Genomic DNA, 24,998 nt, shown 5'->3' on the forward strand with positions numbered 1-24,998 from the left:
TCCTCTTGTACCACCATCTCTTCCCTACTTTTCTTCCACCCCCGCCACCTCTTCACCACCTCTATGGCCCCTAAGTTTAGGCTCCTCCTCACCCCAAATCCCAAAGCCTTCATGTGATGTCCAATGATTGTCACTTCGAAAAAAGTGAAGGAAGCTCGCACTTACAGCAACAATGATGGAGTGTGGCAGCGAAGAAGAAGCAAATTGACTGCAATCATGGACTTAAACCGTCGTCATTTTTGTGAAGGTTTCGTACAGCTTCGCAACCTTCATTTTTTAGAGCTGGCCCATACTACGTCACTCCTGTCCATAATACATCACTGCAGCACGAAATTTAGAATTTTTTCCATTCTTGCATTTTTCGGTTAAAAAACATCCTCCACAGCTGGAATGGAGCTGAGTAAGCTACCAAGGGCTAGTTCTCTCAAACTGAGCAAAGTTGTGTCGTCGTCACGGCCCCTTTAATCCAGCACAGGGAAGTGCCTGTTCTGCGTGCCTAGAGACATTCTGAATAAAAATAGCACGTGCTTCTGTGTTCATTTCTGCTGTGCTCATTGTTCTCAATAGGCGCAGACATAGAGGCACAAAGAACCGTCCAAGTAGACTGCACCGATGCACCCCAGCTGCATCAGAAGAAAATTGGCAGGCTGCTGCTGGCATCTCTATAAACGTGTTCAGGGTGTTTTCAAAATAGCCATTTATAAAACGAATGTTACCACAGTAAAAAGGTAAACGTAACGAAAAATTTATGCCTACCGGAATGTGTACCCTGTTCTCTTGCGTGGGAAGCGAATATTCTATCCACTACACCATAGTGTAGACGGCCAACGCTCACAGCACCCCGAAATGGTCTGACCCAGTTTTTTGCCTCATTTTTAATGCACAGGCCCTATGGGGCACTTGAACCACTCTATTTCAGTTCACTCAAGCCTTGGCGGGCCAGCGTTTCATTGATTGATTATGAGGTTTAACGCGCCGATGCTACAGAGGCGATGAGGCACGCCGTAGTGGAGGGCTGTGAATTAATTTTGACCACCGGCACTTCACTGACGTTGCTACGACACTAGCACAGTAGGCCGCTGCTGACCGTCATAAACAGCTCAGCTTTCACCAAACTCCTTGCAATGCATGGTATGCCTAGGGGCCAGCTTTTCTCTCCTCTGTGCTTTGCAGTAACCTGTCGTGTTACCTCCTGGGAGCCCATGAACATTTGCTCAAATAAAGAGGACTGGTCACTTGTAATAGCTGCCCTTCCCCAATCATGGGCCCACTGTGGGGCTGTATGACTGGAAGGTGCCGGTAGCCCTCTGGTGGTGCACACACTGTAATACTAGCTATAAAACAAGTGGCCGCTTGTAAAGGCTGCACATCCGCAAGCATGGGCTCATTGCAGGAAAGCGTACATAGCATTTGCGAAGGACGGAAATCGTTTCAGGTGCCATGGATGTCAAGGCGGCTATGACGGCGGCAGACGTGTGAACGCCCACTACCCCGAGTATACACTCTGACAAGCCACTTGGAGCACAATAGTGACTTGCACTATTCAGTTAATTGCAAGCAGTTTTTGTTTTACTTACTATTTTATGAATAAGGCATATTGCACTAGGAAATTGCAAATGCTAAAAGGTAGTTCCAAAATATATACTTTTTTTTTCAGAGAAAACATACTTTGTGACAGCATGGTAAGCATGCATTGAATTTCTTTTACAGTAATTCACACGCATGCACACAATAAATCACATTGTGTTCTGGTAGGAGAGTGAAAATGTGCTCCCTTGTGCCAGCTAGAAGTACTAATCCCATACTATGTGCTCGGTCAGGGCACCCTGAGGAAAGGACCCCGATTTGCACTGAAGCAGACATGAAACAGATTCACGATATATACAACCAGTTATTATTGTTCCTAAGCCTCCTGAACCAACTTCTGCTTAGTCAGGGTGGCCACTTCCTTCATCACCTCCGGCTTCAAGAGGGCACTAACCTGGGAAGAAAAAGTTGAAACACAATTAGACAACAAGAGGCACAAAAGCAACCACTGAGGAAACGGTATAAGGCTGTGAGCACAGCACTTGTAAATGTGACCTAAAATTTACTTCATTTCAACTTGAAAGCCAGGTAACAAAGGAGGCCTTAAAGGGACACTGAAGTGATTTGTAAACATTGCGGGATTACGAGCGCAAATTGTAGTCCGGAGTCCCTAGGCCCTGTTTCGACCACTCTGAGCACGTTTACGCGAATTAATTTAGCAGAAAAATCAATTCGAAAATGCTGTCCTCTTCTCTGCACCCTCGCCCATTTTCTGTGGCGTTTTCGTGTGACGTCGGGAGGAGATGAGCTGGCAATTGGCTGCGCTAATGCACGGCTCCCCGGCCTTCAGACAGAGTCAGTCGGCCCAGCGTTTCGTCCGCCGGTCGCCGACGGGTCGTCGCAATTCGTTCGCTCAGTTGAAACGAAGCCAGGACACGTTTGTGAATGGAAGAATGTGCCTTTCTTTACTTCGTTGGTTTGTACACTGCATCTAGCTCCAAGTCAAGGTCGCTTCACACAAGCGCACATGCGACGCTTCGCTAACTGGTATGCTATAGTAGGAAAATCTATGGCCACTTGAAGGCGGGAGAAGAGCCAGCGAAGTCAATATAGGTACCAAGGAAATAAAATCAACTGAAAATTTTACCGTACAGCGTAAAACTAGGGTGCGGGAAGCACTTTCTTGTGCTGGGCGAACAAGCACAGCCGTCAGCAGCCTGAGTACGCATCTGCGAACGCTTTTCCGTCTAAGAAATGCAATTGCTAGGCGTGAGATATTGTGGGAACTTGGGGGACGCTTACTGCACGAGCGCAATACAACAAATAGTCACCTAAGCTGCTTGAAATGCTAAAACTAAATAAAAGGGTAAACTGGTTATACATTATATACCTTATATTTCCAAGGTCGGCAGCGCTCGCCCGTGGCCGAGTAGTCTGGAGCGTTAGGTATGTCATTGCAAGTGTTTTGCAAGTCACGAGTTCGAATCCCCGCGGGTACGTGGTTTTTTTTTTTTTTTATAAGTTAACTTTTTCGTTTTCCGCCGATGTTTTCTGCGCTGAGTTCACCTTTTTTGGGGCCGCAACGTTCATTGCTCCACGAACTAGTTCACAGAACGCGTGCAGGCTGACACTGGCACGCTAGCGAGTGCTCGTTGGCCTGCTGTTGCCATAAGCACCGACTGCTTGCGGGCAGTGGGCACAGGCCAGAATCAACAGAACCTTGGCCTGGTGTGAACACGCTTTTTACGATACAGGCATGACTGAAGCAAGCTCCAAATATTGGGGAAAAGCGCATGGCATTTGAGCGCCTGCAGTGACGCGGAAGGCGTTCATCCACTGCGTAGGCCTCGGCTAGTGATTGCTACGATTCCAAGCCGTCCTGGGAGGCTTATCTCAGGCATTTTACAGCCGACAACATGGCAGAAGCGCAGGACGACGATTACTGAGGTATTGAGAATGCCCATCCAATGATGCCGCCGGATGTCAAGCACGTTGTTTTACAGAACCGAAACCGAAACTTGTTTGGTTGCTAACCTTGGGCATCGTCTAATCACGGTGCGTCTCCTCCCGGCGTCACAGCCTTTAGTTGGTGCGGCCGCCGCACACTGCGCATGGTAGTTTTTCTTCTTTCACATTTTGTAAAATAATTACCGACTTGTCAACCGGATAAACGATGAAAAGTATGCTAATTTGAGCCAGTCTACGCAGTGCAAGCAAAAACGGGAGCTTGCCAAATTCACTTCAGTGTCCCTTTAATTAAAGGAACCGTGAAGAGGCAAAATTCAGGCTGGTAATTGAAATATTAAGGAAAACAGATGAAGCTGTGGCGACACCTTGGCCACTTTCTGACGAGATCTCTGTGACGTCATGGTCTTGTGTATGCAATTGACGCCCGGTAACAAACATAACTGCAGTTGTAGTGGAGCCTCTTGTTTGCTTTTATCGTATCCCTTGAATGCCTACGTGCAGTTAATACACTGGTAATTATGTGCTCAGTGGTCCCTTCATTGCATCTCTGCTAACGCTGCGTAGTGCAAAATTTGAGTTTTTTAACATTTTTTTTTCGTTTTCTCCATCTTTCAGGCCGCATTAGTGAGTTAACTGAAAAAAAGGAGTTCAATCAAATATTCATGGCAAGATGCAGCACTGCTTCAGTGTCCTGGGAAAAGACCAACTGGGAGCAGAAAAATGAGAACTAAGAAAAAGAAACCCACACTAATGGTGCGCAAGTGACCATACAAACATTGTAACTTCAAGGTAGAAAGGTTTCGTGGAGGTCAACAGCCCGCCTTACCTTGTGTTCTAGCGATATTTCAAAGGCGTACACAATGCTGGTGTCAAACACGACCACATGATGGCGTGCAAGTGCCAGGACACAGTTTCGGACCCGAGCTATGGTGTCTCTGGTTACCTCGGGCACCATCTATGGGGAAAGAAAAAAACTATGCTGCAAATGGCGCCCTACTGGATGCAAATGCATGAGGTTTGCTGTGCACTTAGAAGGCATACCAACTGGATGCATGATGGAAGTAAAATAGTTTCTGCCAAATACTATTCTTCTAAAGCAAGGCAAAACAAGGATAGAAAAAGAAAAGAAAATTCATTAATGCGATCTTGTGCTGTTCCATCCACTGTACATGAATTTGTGAGCCATGGCACGAAACTCGGAGCAGTTATTTGCAGCAAGGTATTTGTGAAACGCACTGTTCATCACCTGTACTCAAAGGTGGCAAAGAGCAGCGGGCACCACTTTCAGCTCAATCGCTTGTGTTCCCTCATGTATGTCCTGTCTGGCCACCAATCATGGCCGGCCTTTTCTTTTTGGATATTTCGGCTCTGAATCGCTAATTTTCCCAAGTCCTTCACGTTGCGGTCGTTCCTATTTAGAACATGGTGCATTGTAGTTGCCGCACCTTTTTGATGCACTATTATATGAAAGTATTTTTACATTTTTTTTTTAATTTGGATGCAATGAGCCCTTTAAAACAATGTGTTACCCAAGCCCATTAGGCTCAACGAAAGACCTTAGCATGCTACTCAAGTAAAAGGAGGACTTCAAACACAACCTTGCACATCTCAGACCACTGCGGTCAAAATTGCATTTGAGGTGCCGAAGCAGCCCCAGTTGTGGAGGGTTATGTTAATATTTAGGATATGCGTCAGCTGTGGCACCACAGGGGGCATCTCATAATTGTCCTCGGCAGCCTAGACACTTTGTCGGAGCAGGACACCTGAGCAATCACCGCAATACGTAGAGAGTTACTTTCAAGATGGCAACGCTCGAGCACCTCCAGCTTCCACTTACGTCGAGGCTCTGCACGTACTTGGTCCCTTCCTCAGATGGAAGTGGACAAATCCAGATGTAACCGTTGTTGCCCAGGATGACCTGAACGCCACACGGAAGGTTGTGGAAGTGGGTCTTGCAACGCTTGACCAGTGACGGCGACACGAGCAACAGAGAACCTTGGCCAAGCTGCAAAACAAAGATGCACAAAGAGGCACACAAATTCATAAGCATCTGCAGCATGACGGGTGAAATGCAATGGCAAACCAACATACGCATCCCGCCCCATGAGAGAGAGAGAGAGAGAGAGAGATTTTATAGCATTTTATGGCATATCAACATGAGGCAAATGCACTAGTGCCACAACAACTTTGCCCGCACAGTTAAAATGAGACTGGAAATCCATCCCTGTCTAGGGACTGCATATCAGGCAGTTTACTTATTGAATTGCAACTTTCTAATGCCTTTCTCAAAAAAAAAAAAAAAAAAAAAATCAATTACGCCTGGGAACAGCAATATGCAATTGCAGCAGTCTGTACATGCTACTTTCTGGCAGAATGTGAGATAATGTGCAAAAAACTTGACAACGTATAACAATGCAAGACCACGAGAAGCATGTTTTGCTTATTTAACTAAAAGTGAAGATTCAGAATAATTCATTGGCAATGAATTTCATGAAACAAAAGAGCACAAGCAACAAAAAATGCCCAAGAAAGCTCCTTTAATTATTGCCTTGTTGCATCTCGGTCACGACAGGTCTAGGTTCACAATACTAGGGAGGGAGGAAGGAAGGAGGCATCATGCTCACAGAGAACCCTACACACAGCCAAAAGTATAAATGCAATACAAAGTGACCTGCCACGGTGGCTCAGTGGCTAAGGCGTTGCGCTGCTGAGCACAAGGTCGCGGGTTCGATTCCCGGCCGCAGCAGCCGCTTTTCTGATGGAGGCGAAAAGCAAAAACGCCCGTGCGTACGAGATTTCAGCACACGTTAAAGATCCCCAGGTGGTCAAAATTAATCCGGAGCCCTCCACTACGGCGCGCCTCATCGCCTGCGTTGCATCGGCGCGTTAAACCCCACAATCAAAATCATCAGCAATACAAAGTGGCTAACTCTAGCTACCTGATGATGAGAACTGCATTCCAAAGAGTGTGATTTGGTGCATATTACATGCCTGCATTTCCAACATAACATAGCTGTACACTTTACATAACCACCATGCGAGAAACTTTGGTTATGAGGAGAAAAAAACACACCAACTATGCTTCCGAAGCGATGAAAATAGAGACAAATTTTCAGAGACCTATTGTGATATACGCCTCCTGTAGGAGGGCCACTGAAATCCCCCTCACGGCCCGCTCCCAAATGTCGTCGCTGCTTTTGCTGCACGTTCACGACTAAAATTTACCGTTTGTATGCGTATGTGAAGCAGTCACTCTGTTTGCAAATGTGGTGCATTAACGAGAGCTTAAATGTTTCTGACACAATCTTATGCTGTATTCAGGTGGTCGCTCTGACACTCACTCCGGCTCATAGTACGCCGATGCGCCGCTTCCCCCAATCCGAGCAAGAGTCACCGCTCCCCAACCGAACGCGTACCCGATCATCGAGCAGCACGCGACCGTGGCGCCACGGCGCGGCCAACACGGCAACTGCAAACATCCAGGCCGGCCTAGGTGTTTCAACAAAGGCAAGCCTTCAACAAATTGCGGCCTCCAGATCGGACGCGTTAGCTCTAAGCCAAAGTTGCGAACGTATTCCTGCACTTTGAACACAGGAAACGGTGCGGCGGACAGTTTGGTGAACTTTTTCGCGTAAACGTGCGAGTCGTCGTTGTCTGAGCTGCTGTCATCCTCGGCGTCGAGTTCGAGCTGCAGAAGCAGCGGAAACGGTTCCCCTACACTCAATAGGCGTCTCCGTTTCGACATGATGTGGAGATGCCTTCAGTAACAGCACGAGAAGCAAAAATGTAAAAATACTCCAACAACAAACCGCTGGCAAGCGGTTTTGTGTGCGTATAGTAACCTAACGGAGCACTCATACCCGACAGCACGCCAGTTACGCTTGCCAATATCATAGCTCAGATACTGAAGTGCCCTGGACAAGCCAACGTGGCATAAATAAATTTCATGAACATTCTACGAAAGAAGTACGGTGGATAATACAAAATTACACCCGGGTATCAGCACCCGACAAATAATTTAATGCTGGGTCGTGTTGTCCTGAGGTGAGCGCTCGCAAACATTCATCATCTGCTACGTATATCCTCCGCAAGCAGCGCGGCGACAGGCTTATAGAGTAAGCTGCGTCCTCAACTAAACGCTTCTTTGAAACCTCACCATATGACACAGGGAGCCTGCAGAAACTAGCACAAACTGAAATCTTGATTGATTTGATTGATTGTGGGGTTTAACGCGCCGACGCAACGCAGGCGATGAGGCGCGCCGTAGTGGAGGGCTCCGGATTAATTTTGACCACCTGGGGATCTTTATCGTGCGCCGAAATCTCGTACACACGGGCGTTTTTGCTTTTCGCCTCCATCAGAAAAGCGGCCGCCGCGGCCGGGAATCGAACCCGCGACCTCGTGCTCAGGTATCAAAGAAAATGTTAGCACGCATGGTCCCATGCCTTGTTGTGAAAAGCCCAACCTCTATTTGAAATTTTGCAATTCTGAATGGTTCTCTGGAAGAAATCTGGTAGTTTGACAATATTAATGACACCAATTAGTCTCCACGTGATGCAAAAACACCTTGTCGATGATTCCGGCCAGCACAAGATTCAAGGCAAGCAAGCGATGCAAAGAAATCCACTTGGAGTTGAAAACCAATTTCGGTGGTGGATGCTTGTTGACATTCTGGTCGTCACTTGTCTGTCTGAACTTTTATTTGTTGTTTATTATCATCTTCTGACTCACTATGATTCCCCCGCTTGCAGGAATAAGGTGTGATGAGCTAGAATCATGCCTAGCAAGATTTCACCAAGCAGCTGCCACGCTATGAAGAGAGTTCAGCACAATGAGCCTCCTGATTACACCGCCACCTCACATTTTTGAAAAGAAGCAATATCAAGCCTGTTGGAGACTATCAGAATAGACATGTCTACTAACAAGCGAACGAGACCTCCGGAAATGCCCTCGTATGGAAACGAAACTGGCTGGTGAACAGCTGGCAATGTTCAAGGCCGATTGGAAGCGCTTTCCTTGTCTGAATTGATATCCGACGACTTGCTGTTATCTTTCGACTTGCAGCCGAAGCTGTTATCACAGAAGTAAGGCATTGGTAAAGCAGAATCACGAGCTGCGTGCATTTTTCAAGGAACAGTAACGGGCGGTAGAGGCTCCATGACAAATCAGCTTGAAGTTGGATAACTGCATAGTAGCGCCAAATATGAATTTTGCAACGCAAGAACGAAACCAAACCTGCTGGAAACGGTTGAAAATGCTAGGTCCCCTTGCTAGACATGCGAGGGACCTTCAGAAATAAGCTTTGGCAGAATAAAGCTACTATTTCTACAAACCAAAGATCACTAGTGAATAGCTGGTGTCATTTTCAGGTAATTATCACCTCTAAATGGTTTCAAATGACCAAACTGACAACATAATGTGGTTTGACTTATTAGGAGCCTTTTGATAAAAAAAAAAAATTGATGGTAATGCAGCGTAACCACGAGTGGCATACTTTTTTTGTCAAGTGCAGCAGCCACACCCCATTTCGCAAAGACACACGCACCTAAGCTGGCAAAAAATGCGTCAAAAATCTCAAAGTCTTCGGAGGGGGAAAATTTAAACTGATTCTAAAAGTGCAGTGCCTAGACTAACCGCTGGGGTACATTAGGTGTACGAGAAATGACTACAACATGTCGGAATTGGCAATATAAAGCATCGATCACCGGTGATCGATTTGAAGAGGCATGGTAATGAAAGAGTTAAAAGGGGAAGGGAAGTGGGGGTGCAGATGCAACGTTAAGATAAACGGGCATGCTTGTACACTGTATCCTTTACTTTTGCCAGGGGTCGGCATGCATTTCTATTGGAACACCTAGTCCAGCACTATACGAGATTGTTATCCTGATAACACAGCGTCAATTTAAACACATCCAAACTGGGTAAAAAAAAAAATACTACAATTGAGAAAAGGGAGGAATCGGTGGAGAAAGAGAAGGAGAATGTTATGGTTTGAAATAAGCTAAAACACTTTTTCGTAACCTTGCGATAGAAAGTGCAACTGTGGAGACAATTTATATTTGCATTTTTGTCAAGGTCTCCAAAATTTGATTTACAATAGAAATGTTACCACATATTTGAATTTATTTTTGACAATTTGATACTATTCAATTAAAATTCAATTCATGCTGAAATTTATTTGCGCACCCTTGCTTCTGATACAATGTAAATAATGTGGCGTGTTCAATATAGCGCACCATACAGCATAACAAACCTTACCGTAATTACCTGGTTCTAACGCGTTACCGATTTTAACGCGCACCAGATTTTCCTGGCAAAAAAACCGAAAAAACTTGCACCTCCGATTGTAACGCGCACGGAACTTTGTGAGCAAGAAAAACGAATGCGAGAGAAACGGGCGATTTATTTCCCGAAGTAATCTCACTCATCTCACTCCTCGTCGCTCTCCACTGACCACAACATCTCGTACTCGGTGCCGTCAAGCGCGTTCGCGATGTCACACTTCTGAACGAACGTTCAACCATGGTCGATGGGATTGTGGCCCACGCCTCGCAAGCCCATCCAGCGAGCTTCTCCAGAGGCGCACGCTTCAGCCGCCCACTCGTTTTGAACGCGAGAGAGCCACTGCTGCCATTGCTGTTATCAAGCGCGCAAGTGGACCGATTTGACCACTTGTGTGAACTCCTATAGAAAATCCCAGGCGCCTATGCTTCATGCGTCCGAAAAATTGTTGCTAAAAACTTTGGTGCTATCTTGAGATGGCGATGGTGATGGGTGGGACGAAATTTCCGCTGTTGCGGCAATTTCGGTTTCGTATCCGATTCTAACGTGCATGCGATTTTTCGACCTATTTTTCCGGGAAAAAAGTGCGCGTTAGAATCGGGTAAGTACGGCAATACCAACCCCAGAATGGTAATACTGTACTCGCCTTGCCATACTTGAGACTCCTGGTGTGCAGAGACAATGACCCATCGGCAAAGACGGATTGGACTTCTGCCTGTCAGTGCACCGGTTAAGTTTGTGACAAGCCAGGCAGCCAAAGAGTGTTCACAAATAGACAAGCAGTCAGAGAAATGCACGCGTGATCATAATAAAAAGGATACGCTGATGAGATCGCCTTCACAAAGGTACTGCCGCATTAGCAGCTCGTCCTGGGCCGATTTCCTCCTCTGAAATAAACAAACAAGCAGTTCTAAAAACAATCCCAGCCAAGGCCACACACAACACAGCATCGAATGCCACGTGTCACACAATATAGAGGCCTAAAAACATCACCGATTATTAAGGTGGCTCAAAGCGACCATAAAGGAAACTTCGGTCAATAATATGAGTTAAACACTCAGCCTGAGGCAGGCTAGTTCAATTTCTTGGAAATTTGTAATAACGAATATACTTCTTTCCCTCACAGCCTCCGCCATGTATTGTGAGGCAATACAGTACAGAAAGAAGCGGATGTACACAGTCTTCACAAACCACAAGAAATCATGCAGAGAATCAGCATGGAATGAGATGCGTTTTGGAAGAACTCTCGGGCAGGGAACAACAGCTTACATCTGCCCACGCCTGGCTTTATAGATAATGATCAGCCAATGCTCGGCAATTCCTGAATGCTATGTTTGCATGACGATGACATGCAGCAAAAGTGGCATAAGAGGGAACTATAAAAAGCCAAACAAGCAAATTGCCTTTTTTTCTCTACTGTTCGTCAGCTATGCCAACTTGCACGGACTGCCGCCGTTGTTATTTCATACTTAGTCTTTGCCGGTTCACTATAAGAGACATGCAAACATGGTGTGTGCTTGACTGAGGGTTTAAATTTTTTTCTGTGGGTGCGTGTCGTAGTTTCAGAGAGCACATTACTGTACACCAGTGATTCTCAAATGGGGGTCCGCGGACCCCTGGGGGTCCGCGAGAGCATTTGAGGGGTCCGCGAAGCCTACCTCAAAGCTTTTACTCAAAGCTTTTCTCGATTTTGCCAGCACTTTCTTGCAATGCAAAAAATGTAGCTTTGTCGCATTACATGTACGTTTAGTTTCTCCGCGTAGCACCTATTTTAACAACTGCTTTTTGCCCGACAAGCCAGCTACAGTCGAATCTCGCTACAACGAAATTGACAGGACGTGCGAAAAATTTCGTTGAAGCGAAAATTCGTTGAGGCGAAATCTGCCCCAACACACCACGGAAAGGCCAGAAAAATAGCCCCGTACGTTTCCGCAACATTGGCAGCATAATACAATGTTTAGAAAAAGGAGTGATGCGCAAGAACTCATGTTTATTTGGATAACAAACATACCAATGGTTATCTGTTTTTTCACCACCCAAAGAACGCGTTACGGAGGGGGGTGAAGATATGCAGGCGCAAAACGTATCGCTGTACAACAAGGCGTGCCCACCGAGCTGATTACTTGCAGATAACTGCTAGGCCATCGGAAGCCCCCCTCTCGCTTGTGGCAGGAGCAGTGCCATTATCTTATCCTCCGACAGGGCACGGCAGCTACTGACCTTGGCAGGCAAGACGCGCGCACTTGCATTTAACATGACCGCGCGCCCGCGACTAAGATAGGATGACTAGGCTTCAAGACCAAACACGCAAACATGATTTTTGCTCTTGGCTATGGAGAATGGTAGAAGGAAAACGGCAAGGACAGCTGCTCACAACGCATACATGACGGCACCGCGCCAGCAGTGGAGCACATTCATGCAATTTCAACTGGATACGGATTGGCTGTAGCTCTGGGGCTCCGCCTTGGCGAAGCGGGCCTGCGCCTCGTGTAAAGACGTACGGCCAGCCACATCGTTATCACCATCAAGCAATGGCGTGCGCCTATGAGTTATTTTTTGTTTTGTTTTGGGTGGCGGTGTGGTCGCAACGCGCATGTTTTCGGTGAAACTAAGCGTCCTGAATGTATAAAAAATTACAGATAGCTGGCGCTATGCTTATTTTATTGTAAAATAATTGTTCGAACCCAGCCCAAATCATCTAAAATTTCGTTGAAGCGAAAGCAAGCCAGACAAATGGTTCGTCGTGGCGAGGACTTTGTTGCATTGACTTCTATGGCTAGCTGACGGGGAATTGGAAATATTTCGTTGAAGCGGAAATTTCGTTGAAGCGGCGTTCGTTGTAGCGGGGTTCGACTGTATGAGAAGAAAAAAAGCATACACAGAAGAAGCAATATATAGGTGTTTAGAAGAGTTTTAGATTCAAGACCAGATTGTTTAACATGGTGCGCATCGTCATTAGCGTCAACCATAAAAGGCGGGCATCGAATAAGTGTGTGGGCTACGTAAGCTGCAAGTAGAAATTGTTTGACATTATGACACCAAACAACATATGCTTCATCGTGGGGTCCCCCATCACTTTAGCAAGCCCAAAAGGGGTCCCCGGGGCAGCCATGGCTGAGAAACACTGCTGTACACGATGGTTTACTGCATACCGCTGTGCTAGACCTGTGCAGCAGGTCAAAAGAATTTCCTTTCAAGAGTTTCCTGTCAGGTCGCTATGCGAGCAGTGGCTGACAAAGATATCTCAAAGATAACTACCGTTCCCATTGCAGACATTGACAGGGGTGGGCAGTCACCCAATTTTGCCATTTGTTGGGCTTACACGCCACCTCACGAGAGGTACTAGAAGCGTGGCTCCCATTCTCATGAAACAGCGGCAGCCATTAAAGAAGCTCATGTCTCAAGCATTTTACGTTCACACACACAAAAAAAGTTTTCGCGCAGCACACAAAATGGCCCTATCAGCGCTGCTCGTAAGCAAATTCACGAGGCCCGTCATAACAGGTTTCACACGTGGACTGATGGAGCCTGATGCAAAGAGAAAGCTCCTTAATTCTGAAAGTTTGAATGAATAGAAAAGGCTCAGAAACAACATGTGCAAGTGGAGCAGGGGGATGTGCTACCAGTGTGATTTATTTGTGTACATTGATGTCTGTAACTAGGAGCGGGATCAGTACAATCGGTCGCTATTGGTACAACCGCTATCGTTTATGCCAGCAGTCGCAGGCTGCACTAGGAAACCTAGCAAAATTATTCCCAATAATAGGAGCAATGCTCAGGGAGCAAACTCGGGTGGAACACATCCGAGCTAAGATTTAGTGTAAGAAGTGGAGTTGGGTTGGGCTTGTAATACACGTACCAGATACATAGACCAACGAGGGAGGGTTTGATGGGTTCAGCTTACCTCGAACCCCCCCCCCCCCCCGCGTTTATTGGACTCCATCCAAAGAATCGAGGTAACGAAAGAGCAGGTGCGGACTGTAGGTCTGCCGACTCAGCCAACCCATCCCCTGACTGCAGGTTGAATGGACTCGCTCAAACGGCTTTTCGACTCATCCCGTCTGCTCATACACGAGTGGGTCGAGTCGAAAAAAACCTGTTTTCTCTGCTCAACTCTCCCTTGTCGAGTCCGTGTATACGAGGCTATACAGAGAACTGACAATGGGAGGACCATGAGGGAAACAGAATGGCTACTGAGAGATGGGCCTAGAAGGGGAAGGCCATTAATTCGATGGAGAAGAAATAAGAAAATGCACAGCATGGAATAGGAGTAGTTGGAAGTTTATGAGAGAGGCCTTATTCACGCGGCGGACACAAATATGCTGACACACAGACACACGCACACACACACACCAGAATATTGTAACAAGTGTCCAATTCCATTTTGGTGGCAACGCCTATTTGGTTATATACTGAGTAACAATGCTGCAATGAAAATGTAATGAAGTGTTTTAATGCGAAAGCATTAAATGGCCAATTCTGTGACACAAACCGGTGTCATCTGGGACAGAAAAATGGCTCTTTGACGAGCGTTTCAAAGCACAAGGCATTTTGCATTCTGTAGCGCGATCTTCCCAACAGAATAAAAACACAAGTTAATTTTAAGGACCACGCTGCTTGGCAACACGGAGCCACGTGGAAAGTGGAGAGTTGCAGCTGTGGGTGTGAGCACGGAGCTCGGAAGTTATATCAAGCACACTTCCTGCTAACTTGGAACAGCAGCGCAATAGCCCCAATTACTCGTAGTGTAAAACTGGAAAGAGCTCTCACTGGCCTTTAATTGGACATTAATGCTTTCACATTCAAAACTGATAAGAAGGGCTTAGGCATCCGTGGATTTTTAGTATTAAAGGGGTCCTGAAATACCTTCCGCCGATGCATGGATGTACATGTAACCAAATAAGACAATGTATTAGCAATCTCCTCCCGCAAGAACTTTGTTAAAGCGATGAGTATTAGCTGAGAAATCGTAAATCAAAAACCGCGCATTATCGCCGCGCCGCGTTTCCTCCTCCTTTCGCTGTTGACGGCGCGAGAGCCTTTCCTCCCATGATGCTGCGCGCTTCAGCGGTGACGTACTTCCGCTATGGTGCTCCGCATACTGCCGTCTGCTACGGGCACGGTGGCTACGGGCAAGCTTTGTTGACACCATGAATCCCTCACTCCGCTCAAGGCTGGAAAAGCGAACGAAAAATCTGGCCGCATTTGTGCGGCGGCCTGGCCTTGCCCTTTCGCGGTGTGCGTTGCTGCAGGGCAGCACGTGACTTTTAATCGGCGGCGAACTCGCAGCCGCTCGGGGTGGATCGTGCGCTCGGTCCCTTTCATGCACCGCGCACTGTTTATCCAAAAAGCGCCGTATCAGATGTGGCCCCGCTGGTGCAGGGTCTTATTTTGCGGTGGTGGTAATTCCTGCCGGCGGCATGTGAAAAAGACATTTAAACCAATACAAAACCCGTGCACAAAACGCTTCAATCATGTGTCCAGTTAAGCTTGGGGCGACGCGTGGTGGAGAGCGGCTACGTTGGCAAAACATGCTCCGGCGCGGCTCTGAGCTTTCTAGTGCTGGAGCGAGCGCCATTTCTTTGACAATCTGAAACATCGGTTGCCTTGGCAACAAGGCACAAACCTCCCCAGAAGTCAGTTACGGTTGCGTGATCCCGGTTCAGCTCGGGGCCCCACCTCGCGACATGTGGGCACTGCAGGCGTACCACTCACTCCCATTTGGAAGTGTGAGATGCGTTTGGCATTACAGGAGGCGATGGTGTGTGTGTTGTGGACGCCTTTGTTTCGCGATGAAATGCGACGTTGTGCTTCTGCGGGTGGATAGTGCTTCCCATGGTCTGGATTATCTTTCTCGAGCGACGTACGACTCAACCTCGCATGGGGTATGTGCAGTGTGCGTGGCTAAAAGCCATCTCGGCTTGCGCGCCAGAGTTAAGTGACTTGCTGTTCGTCCCCGCAAACCGCGCGCGAGGTGAGTGCCGAATTTACGACGGGCAGGAGGAGGCAACCTATCGTCTGTCAATCGCGGTTCAGACTTGCAACGCATGTTGTGACGTTGTGTTCGTTTGAAACGCATCTCTGGATTGTTTTGAAGTGGAATAAAATGTATCCGTCAAACCCGGGCATTCGGCTCAGGGCGTTCTCTGCGATTGCACGAAAGAAGTGCCACGGGGCTTCAACGCTTTCTTTACGGAACGTACTCAGGTAAGAGAATATCAATGTCGTGTTATGGCCGTGTTGCATTCAATACGAACGGTTAAGCGTTTGTTTACACTTGTTTCGTTTGTCGTAAAATGTCCAAGCACTCCCACACTCCGCTGGCAGATCAGCCGGCGAGCCGACGCTGAGCAGACGACTCATCTCTTTGCCGGAAGTGCGTGAAAAAGCCGCCCAATAGCAGGATGTCTAGCTCATGACGAACATCTGGGAATCGATGATGTAGACATGTGAAGATGGCGGCGTCCAAAAACATGAAGAAAAGGGTGAGAAAAAAACGACAAACTTTGCAACAAAAGTGTGAGCTTTCCGCTGCGCGTAAAAGAGTAATACTTGGCCCAGATGACCTTGACGACCCAATCTAACGATTGCGCTACTTCATTTAGTGTGCTCAAAACGCCTTTCAGGGCCCCTTTAAGCTGCTTGCCAACTCAAGCTGAATCTTCCCACACAAGCCACGTTACAGTGTCCTTGAATATATCAACTTCGATAACAAAATCTGCGTTTTTTTAGCTAAAGAGACAGATGTATGTCATGACTCGCTAAATATGCCTACGATTAGCAATATTTGTTTTGTACAATACACTGAGGTTGAGCAAGAGCATTGCTATGAACGAAGACCAAGCAAGTATTGTTAGAAATTGATTAAATGGTGCTAAAGACAGAACACAGACTCAAGTGGCACAAACACGGTGCTGTATTGAGTCTCTGTCCTGTCCTGAGGGCTGTTTCCCCAAGATCTAATAATGCAACAACCAGCCCACTTGCTCCCCATCCCAAGCAAGTACTGTGCCGGACTTTGGTACTAAACAATGAACCTGCACAATAAGACCAGTGTGAAGGTAAGGTTTGGAAGCAGCTGCATGAGCCGATTAGGCAAGATATTTTTTATCCCAAAAATCTTATGGGAGCATGCAATAAGTGGTAGTACACGTCAAGAAGAACATACAAAGGTCACCATACCAACTCTCCACCTGGCAAGTTGACTGAAGAAAGCAGCAGAGATGCATTCAGACGTGAAGCCATTTCCACTTTCCATCGCCTCTGCTGGACTTCAACTATTCGCCCAACAACGACGTCGCCGATTTCCCCATTGTAGCTGCAGAATAAATTAGAAACAGACAATGCAAGAAGTACCAAGCTGACATGATTGCTTGTTTTAAGTGATGTTTCAAAGCTGAGATAACAATGTGAATTTCAAAGCTGAGATAACTATGTAAAAAGCTTTCTTTGAATATGGAGATATCTCCCAGCAAGTTTCAACACTAATCATTCGTATAACATACTTTAAATCCATTTTAATCTTTGCGCGCACGAGAAAGCTCGGAACAGAGACTCTTTCGCAATCGGCATCAGCATGGCGCCATCTATTCCTTCAGTCCTCAAACTGCCGATGTGAGGGCCCATGTGACGTGGACAACGCACTGGCTGTGGTTAGTGTGCACTGCTCCGGCGTGTGTATCACCACGTCACGGGTTTTGGGACTGATGTCATGCGGCCAGGGGGCATGGACATGATGGAGACCATGGCCGGTATCGGCGCACGTGCATCCACACTGGCAGTGGTGCGACGAGAATGGTGACGTCAGGAGCGCTGTCCTGTAATGGCGCCCACCTCGGTGTTCATTTTGTCGAAACCAAAACCGACACGAATAAAAGGTGCTGTAAATAATTATTTACGCTGCTATCGACCGTCTAATATGCCATTCTATAATTAGTGGGCTCGTAGGCACGCATAACAGTGAAAAAAATGTAACACTAAAATTTTGTGTCAGTACTCCTTTAAATTATTTGAAAGACGGCCTCATACAACAACACCAATACCACTTTTAACGCAGACTTCGCTCAAGTAAGTTACATAATGAGAAAAAAGAATAGGCACGCGACACCAGCTACTTTCCTGCACTAGAGTTAGGACACAGTACAGTCCGTTTGTGCAATTCGCTGATGCCGACAAAATCAAATGCAAACAAAACAAATTCAAAGTTTTCAAAATGAGCTATTTGCGCTTGAAATCTAGTGCATATAATTTTCACAGCAGTAAGTATGGTGGGGGAAATATAACAGAAGTTGTAAACGAACACGTAAACAAGTGCGCTGTTGCACCCGACAGAACACCATTGGCCAGCGCTGCTAATGCTGTCATTCGCCGTGCAGATGATTCTGACACAACACTTACACGACTGGCCAAATGGCATTAGCGACACTGCTATTTACGTGACCCTGTATGTCGAGTCATACCCGATGTTTCACAAAATAATTACTATGAAAATTTACCAAATATGGCATTCACAAGTCTTATCAGAAATTAAAGTGATCACCAAGGAGTATCACTGTGCCATTTAAGAAAGCCAAGGGTAACAAACCGTATTTCGGTTTGTCTCTAGGCAGCTTTCCAGACTCTGTTGGGTTCCAGTATTTGGAGGCTACATGAAGTCGGCATACTAACACCATTTTATGTACCTGCAATTATCACACATGCCATGCAGTGGGAGGATTGAAATCTTGGCTGAAATCCTTGAATTTCTCAGTGAATAAAGCACTGTTTACCACTAGACAAGTGCTCATGGTACTGTAAAACACCAAATCTTTTGGATAAAACAAAGTTTTATGTTGCCTTCCTGGCCCCTCTAATTAAATGGTCACTGAAGGCAACGAGCAAGTTGGTTTCAAACGAACAGCCATTTTAGTGTTGATTTGGTGCCAAAAGATGCCTTGATTGCTGAGAAATTACTAATCAAACATGATGCAAACAGCGACTCTAGTGGCTGTTCGCATTATGACAAACCAGAAGCAAGCGAGGCAGCAATGATGTATAGCAGTATAGAAGCAACTGAATACAACGCTACCACAATCCAAGAGGTTAGGTCGGTTTTGGTCAAATCAGTTGTGCTTTCCCGAACGCCGACGTCCTTTGCAGCTTAGGACCACTAAGCAAAATGTTCATTCATGAGACCCGTTATCAGTATTGATGCCTTGTTGAAGAAAAATATATTGTCCTTTTGAGGCCCCGCAAATGTTGGCGTCGAAGCAACCTATTTTGCGTAGCTCGCACGCTTCCCCGTAAAGCAATACCACTGCCCCAAAGTATGGACGAGTGGCACTATACAGCGGCACCAAGGAAAGACGTGCACAGAATACGTTTTAACCATTTCTGGTACAAGTTGTGCGGTATAGCCAGTGGCGGCGGCACCTGTCTTCAAGTTTTCACTATTTTCTACCTTATTTTAAAGTATATCTGTGTTCTATGTGAGCTAATCAATCTAGGGCGCCCTTATATTTTGACTTCAGTGTCCCTTTAAAGCTACACTACAGAGAAAAGAATCATGCGGGAATACATAATTCGGAGGCAGCGACTGAACAAGCACCCTGGACACTGCCATCTCTGTGTAGCACTCATAGAAGTGCTACAATGATGACCCCCTTTCATTGCCAACTTCTGGTTTATGCTCAACCACTCCTGCTGAATTCCTGTTTCCGGCTGTTCCCCTAGGTACGCCCGAGAGCCCATAGTATATCACACCATGTTTGAGGAAGCTCATTCTTTGAAATGCGTCCCGTTAAACACTAATTCCTCGGTAGTGGCAAGGTTCACCGACAAACCGAGTTCTTTGAACACGCTAGTTACCCAGCAGTAATTGCAATGCTTCCCATTGTACACCCGGCGTCAAAATAAGCCAGGGCACGCGAGCGCGTGGCAAAATGCATCGCCGCGACATCTGACGTTGCACATCTGGTGTCGAGACACCTATGTGCGTGTGCGCGTCCAACCACGCTGCTAGCCTGTCTTTTCATTCGCTTCAAACGGCAACGCTTGTCACATTCAGCGCTTGGTGCCAGGGGCCACTTTCTTTGGGCAACCCCTCTTGCTCGCACACGCTTCAGCGGCCGAGGGCGAGGGTGAAGATGCGTTGCTCGCTCTGCGCTGCTCTGACAAAGGATACATGGAAGCGGGGCTGCTATCTTAGTTTTAAATACTGCATTCTTGTTTACAGGAAAGCTGTCTATGGCTAGGATCCAGCAGATTGTCTCCGGTAATAGAGCAATGTAGACAAGATGTAGACACGAACTGCGTCTTAGGCCGGGTTCAGAGTGTTGTCGCAGTTGTTGTAATATCATTAAAGGAGCCATGAAGAGAAAACACAAGTTTGGTTCATTCAAAAGATTGCCTCGTTAAAATCATACTGACACCACTTTTAACGTAAACTTCGGTCGAATAAGCCACATAATTAGGAAAAAAGGAAATGGCCATGCGACCCACTAGCTCATTTCCCGCAACAGAACCTATGATGTCACACGAGACAGCTCTGCGATTGGCGGAGGGCGGCAAAAGCAAATGAAAATTAGGCAGAGTATAAGCCTGCCGAACGAGCTATTTGCCTTAAATTTAGGGCACATTCTTTTTAAAGCCGTAAGAATGGTGGCAAGTGTAAGTTACGAAAGCACGTGTAAACATAGAAGTACCGCTGCGTACTGCTGCTGTTGGTACTGCGCGCACTATTCTTGTTTAGCTGCACAGGACTGCGGGGCTTTGGGGTTGTCTCAGACGACACTGGCCGATTGATTGACGCGACGGTGTCTTACGTGAACATATTTGTCGAGCGAGCAGTATGTTTTACGAAACGATTTTCTCCCAGAACGAAAAAAAAAGGCAATAAACGACACGCCATGGTATGGTGGCGCCATCTAGGTTGAGTAACGTAAACAAACGCGCGAATACCTCGATACCAACTCTGCCGTACAGGGTGGAGACACCCTTTGAACGGTCCCGTGCCGCTGCGATTGGGTCAACGTGCTCAGCGCGTTGTTCGTTTCGTTTCCCACGCGACCCAGCAACGCGAAACAGATAAGTTGATTCAAACTTTGCCAGTTAACCGCGTTGCGGCGATACTTTTAGCGCGATTTTGATACAATGACTTGCTTCGGCGGCGAGCGAGCGATCCAAAATGGCGGCCACAGCGTGTACGTGTCTCTACCCTGTACGGCGGACGCGCGAATTAAGGGATCCTAGGCTGCAGAGCGGTCTGTGATGTCATTGCAGCTACGAAAACACACGATTTAGCGGGAAAATCAAAATTTTAACATAAATTGATTAATTTCTTAGTGAATAAAGCAGCGTTTGCACTCGAACAAGCGCTGGGGGCACTACAAAACACGAAATATTTCGAATAACACAAACTTGTATTTTGTCTTCATGGCTCCTTTAAGTAATGACGTCATTTGACGTCTCAGCCAACCGAACTGTGTAAAACGCAGTTTTTTTACGTCCATTGCGCACGATAAGGCTGTTACGTATTTAATCTGAACATAGCATTAAGCGAACACACATCATTGTCGCATGAACGCCCCCCTCACGTTTTCTCCAAGCATCGAGCCTCGTGCGGGCACAGCATGCTGCCCCTTCCCTTCCCCCACCGCACACTTTCGGAGAGCGCTGGCTCGCGCCACCACGGCGAACCTACTCCCCTCCCAATTTCGCGACATTCAACTCCTTTACAATCCATCACTCGTCGGTCTTCCCATCGTTCACTCGGTCACGACGCCGCCGACGCGGCTGAGCCCAGAGAAGGGCGCCAAAAAGCTGTTCCATGAAATGTCTTCCCAGCAATTCATTTGTGTTAGGAGGTGAAGCAGACATTAAGGCGACCGTTGTAAGATTGATCTTTGTAAGATGGCTTTCCCACATTGACTGTTGAGCAGTGAATCAAGTCAATCTTCGAAGGGAATACCATCACATAAGGTGGCTCTAACGCTTGTTTCATTTAAACTATATTTAAACAAATTATATGACAATTAGCCGCTAAGACAAATCTAACACAAAGCCGCGTTTTATATTTTTCAAAATTGCATGGTTCACAGTGAAATTGTAAATATTGTGTAATTCTCGTCCGCTGTCAGTACATATAGGATTCTACGGGAGAGAAACGGACAGCCCCATGTTTGTCCACCGGAAGAAAACTCTAGTTAATCAAAAGTTCATTCAGTCAATTAACCAGGAACTATGCTGAATCGCAAATTGCAAACAAACGTGTTTTGCTTCGTGCACCCCTTGGACCCAGTCAAAGCTCACGTTGAGGCTCGGCACCGCAGCTTTGATGGTCATCCTTCTTCACAGAATTGGAAGGGCACTGAATTTTTTGTTAATTTTTTGTCAAACCCAGGACCACACCGAACTCTTCTCCCGTTTCCCCTTCTTTAATTGTTTCAGAACGTGTGCAAGGTGAAGTCTCATCACACCTTCATAAAATAGATTATTTCTCGCTTCAGTTCGTATGCTGTTTGTGTGCTCATTCTTAGCTAACAACCAATTGCATGTTTTACAAAAAAAATATTAAAACTCGTTCCACCGATTGTGATTGATATCTACTGAAACAGCGCGGAGCCGCAGTTACGACCGTTTTCTCCAATACATGGCAATCTCTCACCGGAGATTGCGTTATAATGACAACAAACTAATTATCGAACGTTTACAACTTCACTACCTAATTACGACAAGTAAACGAAACTCGGCATAGCGGTATAATCGTCCTATCAGCATAGTTTCATAGAACTTTTTTCTGGATACATTTAATAACACATGAGTTAAAGCCGTTTTCTTTAATCATACTCCCTCCGTATATTTCCATGCTTCGCTGTGCAACACGCAGTGTCGGAAGGTCAGCTTACAAAGACCAAGCATCCGCCGATCTTCATAAAGTCAGCTTTACCTGTAAACACCAATGCTTTGCTGGGAACTCCGGAGGGAGCGTAAAACGATACAAGGATAGGCTGTAGTTAAGCCCAGCCCAAGAACAGCGTCGCTGTTAGAAATACCGAAGTGGGAGAGCATATGTGGGACACACTTTTGTCACCGCGAGACGGGCAAGATTGGTTATCTGTCATAGCAGGGCAGGGCGAGCAACGCATCTTCACTCTCACCCTCGGCCGCTTGAGCGTGTACGAGCAAGACATGTTGAGCAAAGAAAGTGACCCCTGGCGCCAAGCTCTGAATGTGATCAGCGCTACCGTTTGAAGCGAAGTAAAAGACAGGCTAGCGAGCGTGATTGGACGCGCACGCGCACATCGATGTCTCGGCACCAGAAGTGCAACGTCAGATGTCGCGGCAATGCATTTTGCCACGCGCTCGCGTGCCCCGGCTGATTTTGACGCCGGGTGTACCTAAGTACTGCCTGATGCATGTATTTTGTAGAGACCACCGTGAAAACCAATTAGCTTTTCCAACTAGAGCATGATTACATCACAGGATTCACGCCACGGCGAAAAATATTGGGCGGAAAAAGACGCGGGTATTTCCCTCGTTTAAACAGGGTACTGCCACCCAGTGGGCTTTCTAGGCTACTTTGTACGTTGTCTAGAACTTAGACAATCAGCCGAATACGCTAGTAAAGCTTGAAATACACACCGCGTCTTCAGTGGGCGGACAGTGATCAGCTTGTTAACTTTTTCTACCACTCCGGCCACGGACGACAGCAGCTGCTCCTTGTCAAGGTAGGTCCCATGGCCTCTGAAATTATATATTAAAGAAAGGCATATATGTGGCACATCCGCAAGAACGCCATTCGTGACACATGCTACAACAACATTTACTTAAGCTGGCTGTTTGTCGTTTTCAAGAGGAAAACGACATTACGCCATCAGACTTCACCTGCCAAAACACACAGATAGTTCTACGCACCTCATAAAACCTGTGTCCGTGGTGATGACATCTCCAGGGGTAACAAGGCCCTTTGGTCGTGTATTTCCAGAAACATTGCGTCTCTGTGCAGGGAAGAGCCTCACATCAATCGTCACGTTGCCCATGCAGTCCATGCCGTCCAACGTGCTGGGTTGTGTAAACAAAATATGGCGGTTACACAATCGGATTGTTTCGGCTTTGTTAAACTCAAATTCGATGATGTTGGTTACATATAAGGCTTTTTGAATAAAATTAAAATTTACTTTTATAATTTTGCTGCCTAATGGTTATTTATTTAAATGAATGACATCAAAGGCTTTGAGTGACTTAATACAAACGTGTTTGGGTTTTGCAGTTTCGGTTTCGATTTCGATTTCGGTTTTGATTTTAGCTTTAGTAATAATGATATTGGAAAAAAAAATTGTAGTTCAAGGTGGATTGTAAGTGGGTCGTATGAACTATTGTTTTAAGTTGTGCTGTACTTAGGTAGCATTACCGTGCTCGACACCTTCTGACAGGTTTTAAAGCTACAAAAATGTAGGCAGAGTGCCGCTCGGCTTTGAACTTGCCGTGATCATATTTTTTTAGAGGGATGATGAACGCTAAGCGTGCCTGCGAAACACCGTTGCTGTCACGAGAAAAAAAAAAGGTGAGAAGGAAATATTAATTGTTACAAAACAAGACGGCTCCACAAGCACTGCTGCACACATTTCTGAATAGTCGTTCAGATATCCCGGCAGGCCTCCATAGCCTCCATTCTGCGCGCTGTGAACTCGCCTCAGAAATCGCTTTAAGATCTTCATGAAACTCCCTGAACAGCTCTCCTGTCATTGCGCGCATTTTGCCCGGCTTGGCGATGCTGGCCTGGTCTATGCACCACGTCTTTGCGTTGCCCTGGCAAGCAGGCGCGTAGCCAGGATTTTTGTTCGGGGGGGGCTAAGGTGGTTCTCCAGCCCCCCCCCCCCCCCCCCCCCCCCCCCGAAGAAAAAAAAAGCGCGGTAGTTTGCAAGCGCCGTTAAAAGCTATGATAAAATACATGTTTGGTTCATTAAAAAATCTGCCTTGTTCCGATAACAATGATACCAGTTTTACCGCAAACTTCAAAGGAATAATCGATATATTAAATTAAACGCTTGAAGCAATGGCGAATCCCCGCCCACTTTCCGGCGGCGATTTCACTATGACAGTTCAGGATCTTGTTTGTACGATTGGCGCCCAACGACTTAAGTCACCGCCAAGGAACATGATTGCGCGATTGTAGAGGGGCCTCCATTGATCTTATCATTTGAATTCTGACGTGCAGTTAACACACTCATAACTACGTTTTA

The 24,998-nt window shown here is 46.5% G+C and overlaps 1 protein-coding gene across 1 annotated transcript; it reads right to left on the minus strand.

Annotated features, from left to right (window-relative positions):
• Positions 1–1,871: 1,871 nt before the first annotated feature.
• On the minus strand, positions 1,872–23,855 carry Rrp4 (exosome complex component Rrp4). The gene is made up of 8 exons (XM_077675600.1): positions 23,671–23,855; positions 23,398–23,499; positions 16,960–17,095; positions 10,599–10,664; positions 10,424–10,492; positions 5,333–5,500; positions 4,322–4,450; positions 1,872–1,981 (listed from the first exon to the last, which is right to left on the minus strand). The coding sequence occupies exons 1-8, from the start codon at positions 23,802–23,804 to the stop codon at positions 1,904–1,906; spliced, it is 882 nt and encodes a 293-aa protein (XP_077531726.1). The 5' UTR covers positions 23,805–23,855; the 3' UTR covers positions 1,872–1,903.
• Positions 23,856–24,998: the final 1,143 nt, after the last annotated feature.

This window comes from Haemaphysalis longicornis, unplaced genomic scaffold (assembly GCF_048455015.1).
Source record: "Haemaphysalis longicornis isolate Haplotype H1 unplaced genomic scaffold, Haemaphysalis longicornis Haplotype H1 scaffold_1, whole genome shotgun sequence".
Taxonomy (NCBI): domain Eukaryota; kingdom Metazoa; phylum Arthropoda; class Arachnida; order Ixodida; family Ixodidae; genus Haemaphysalis; species Haemaphysalis longicornis.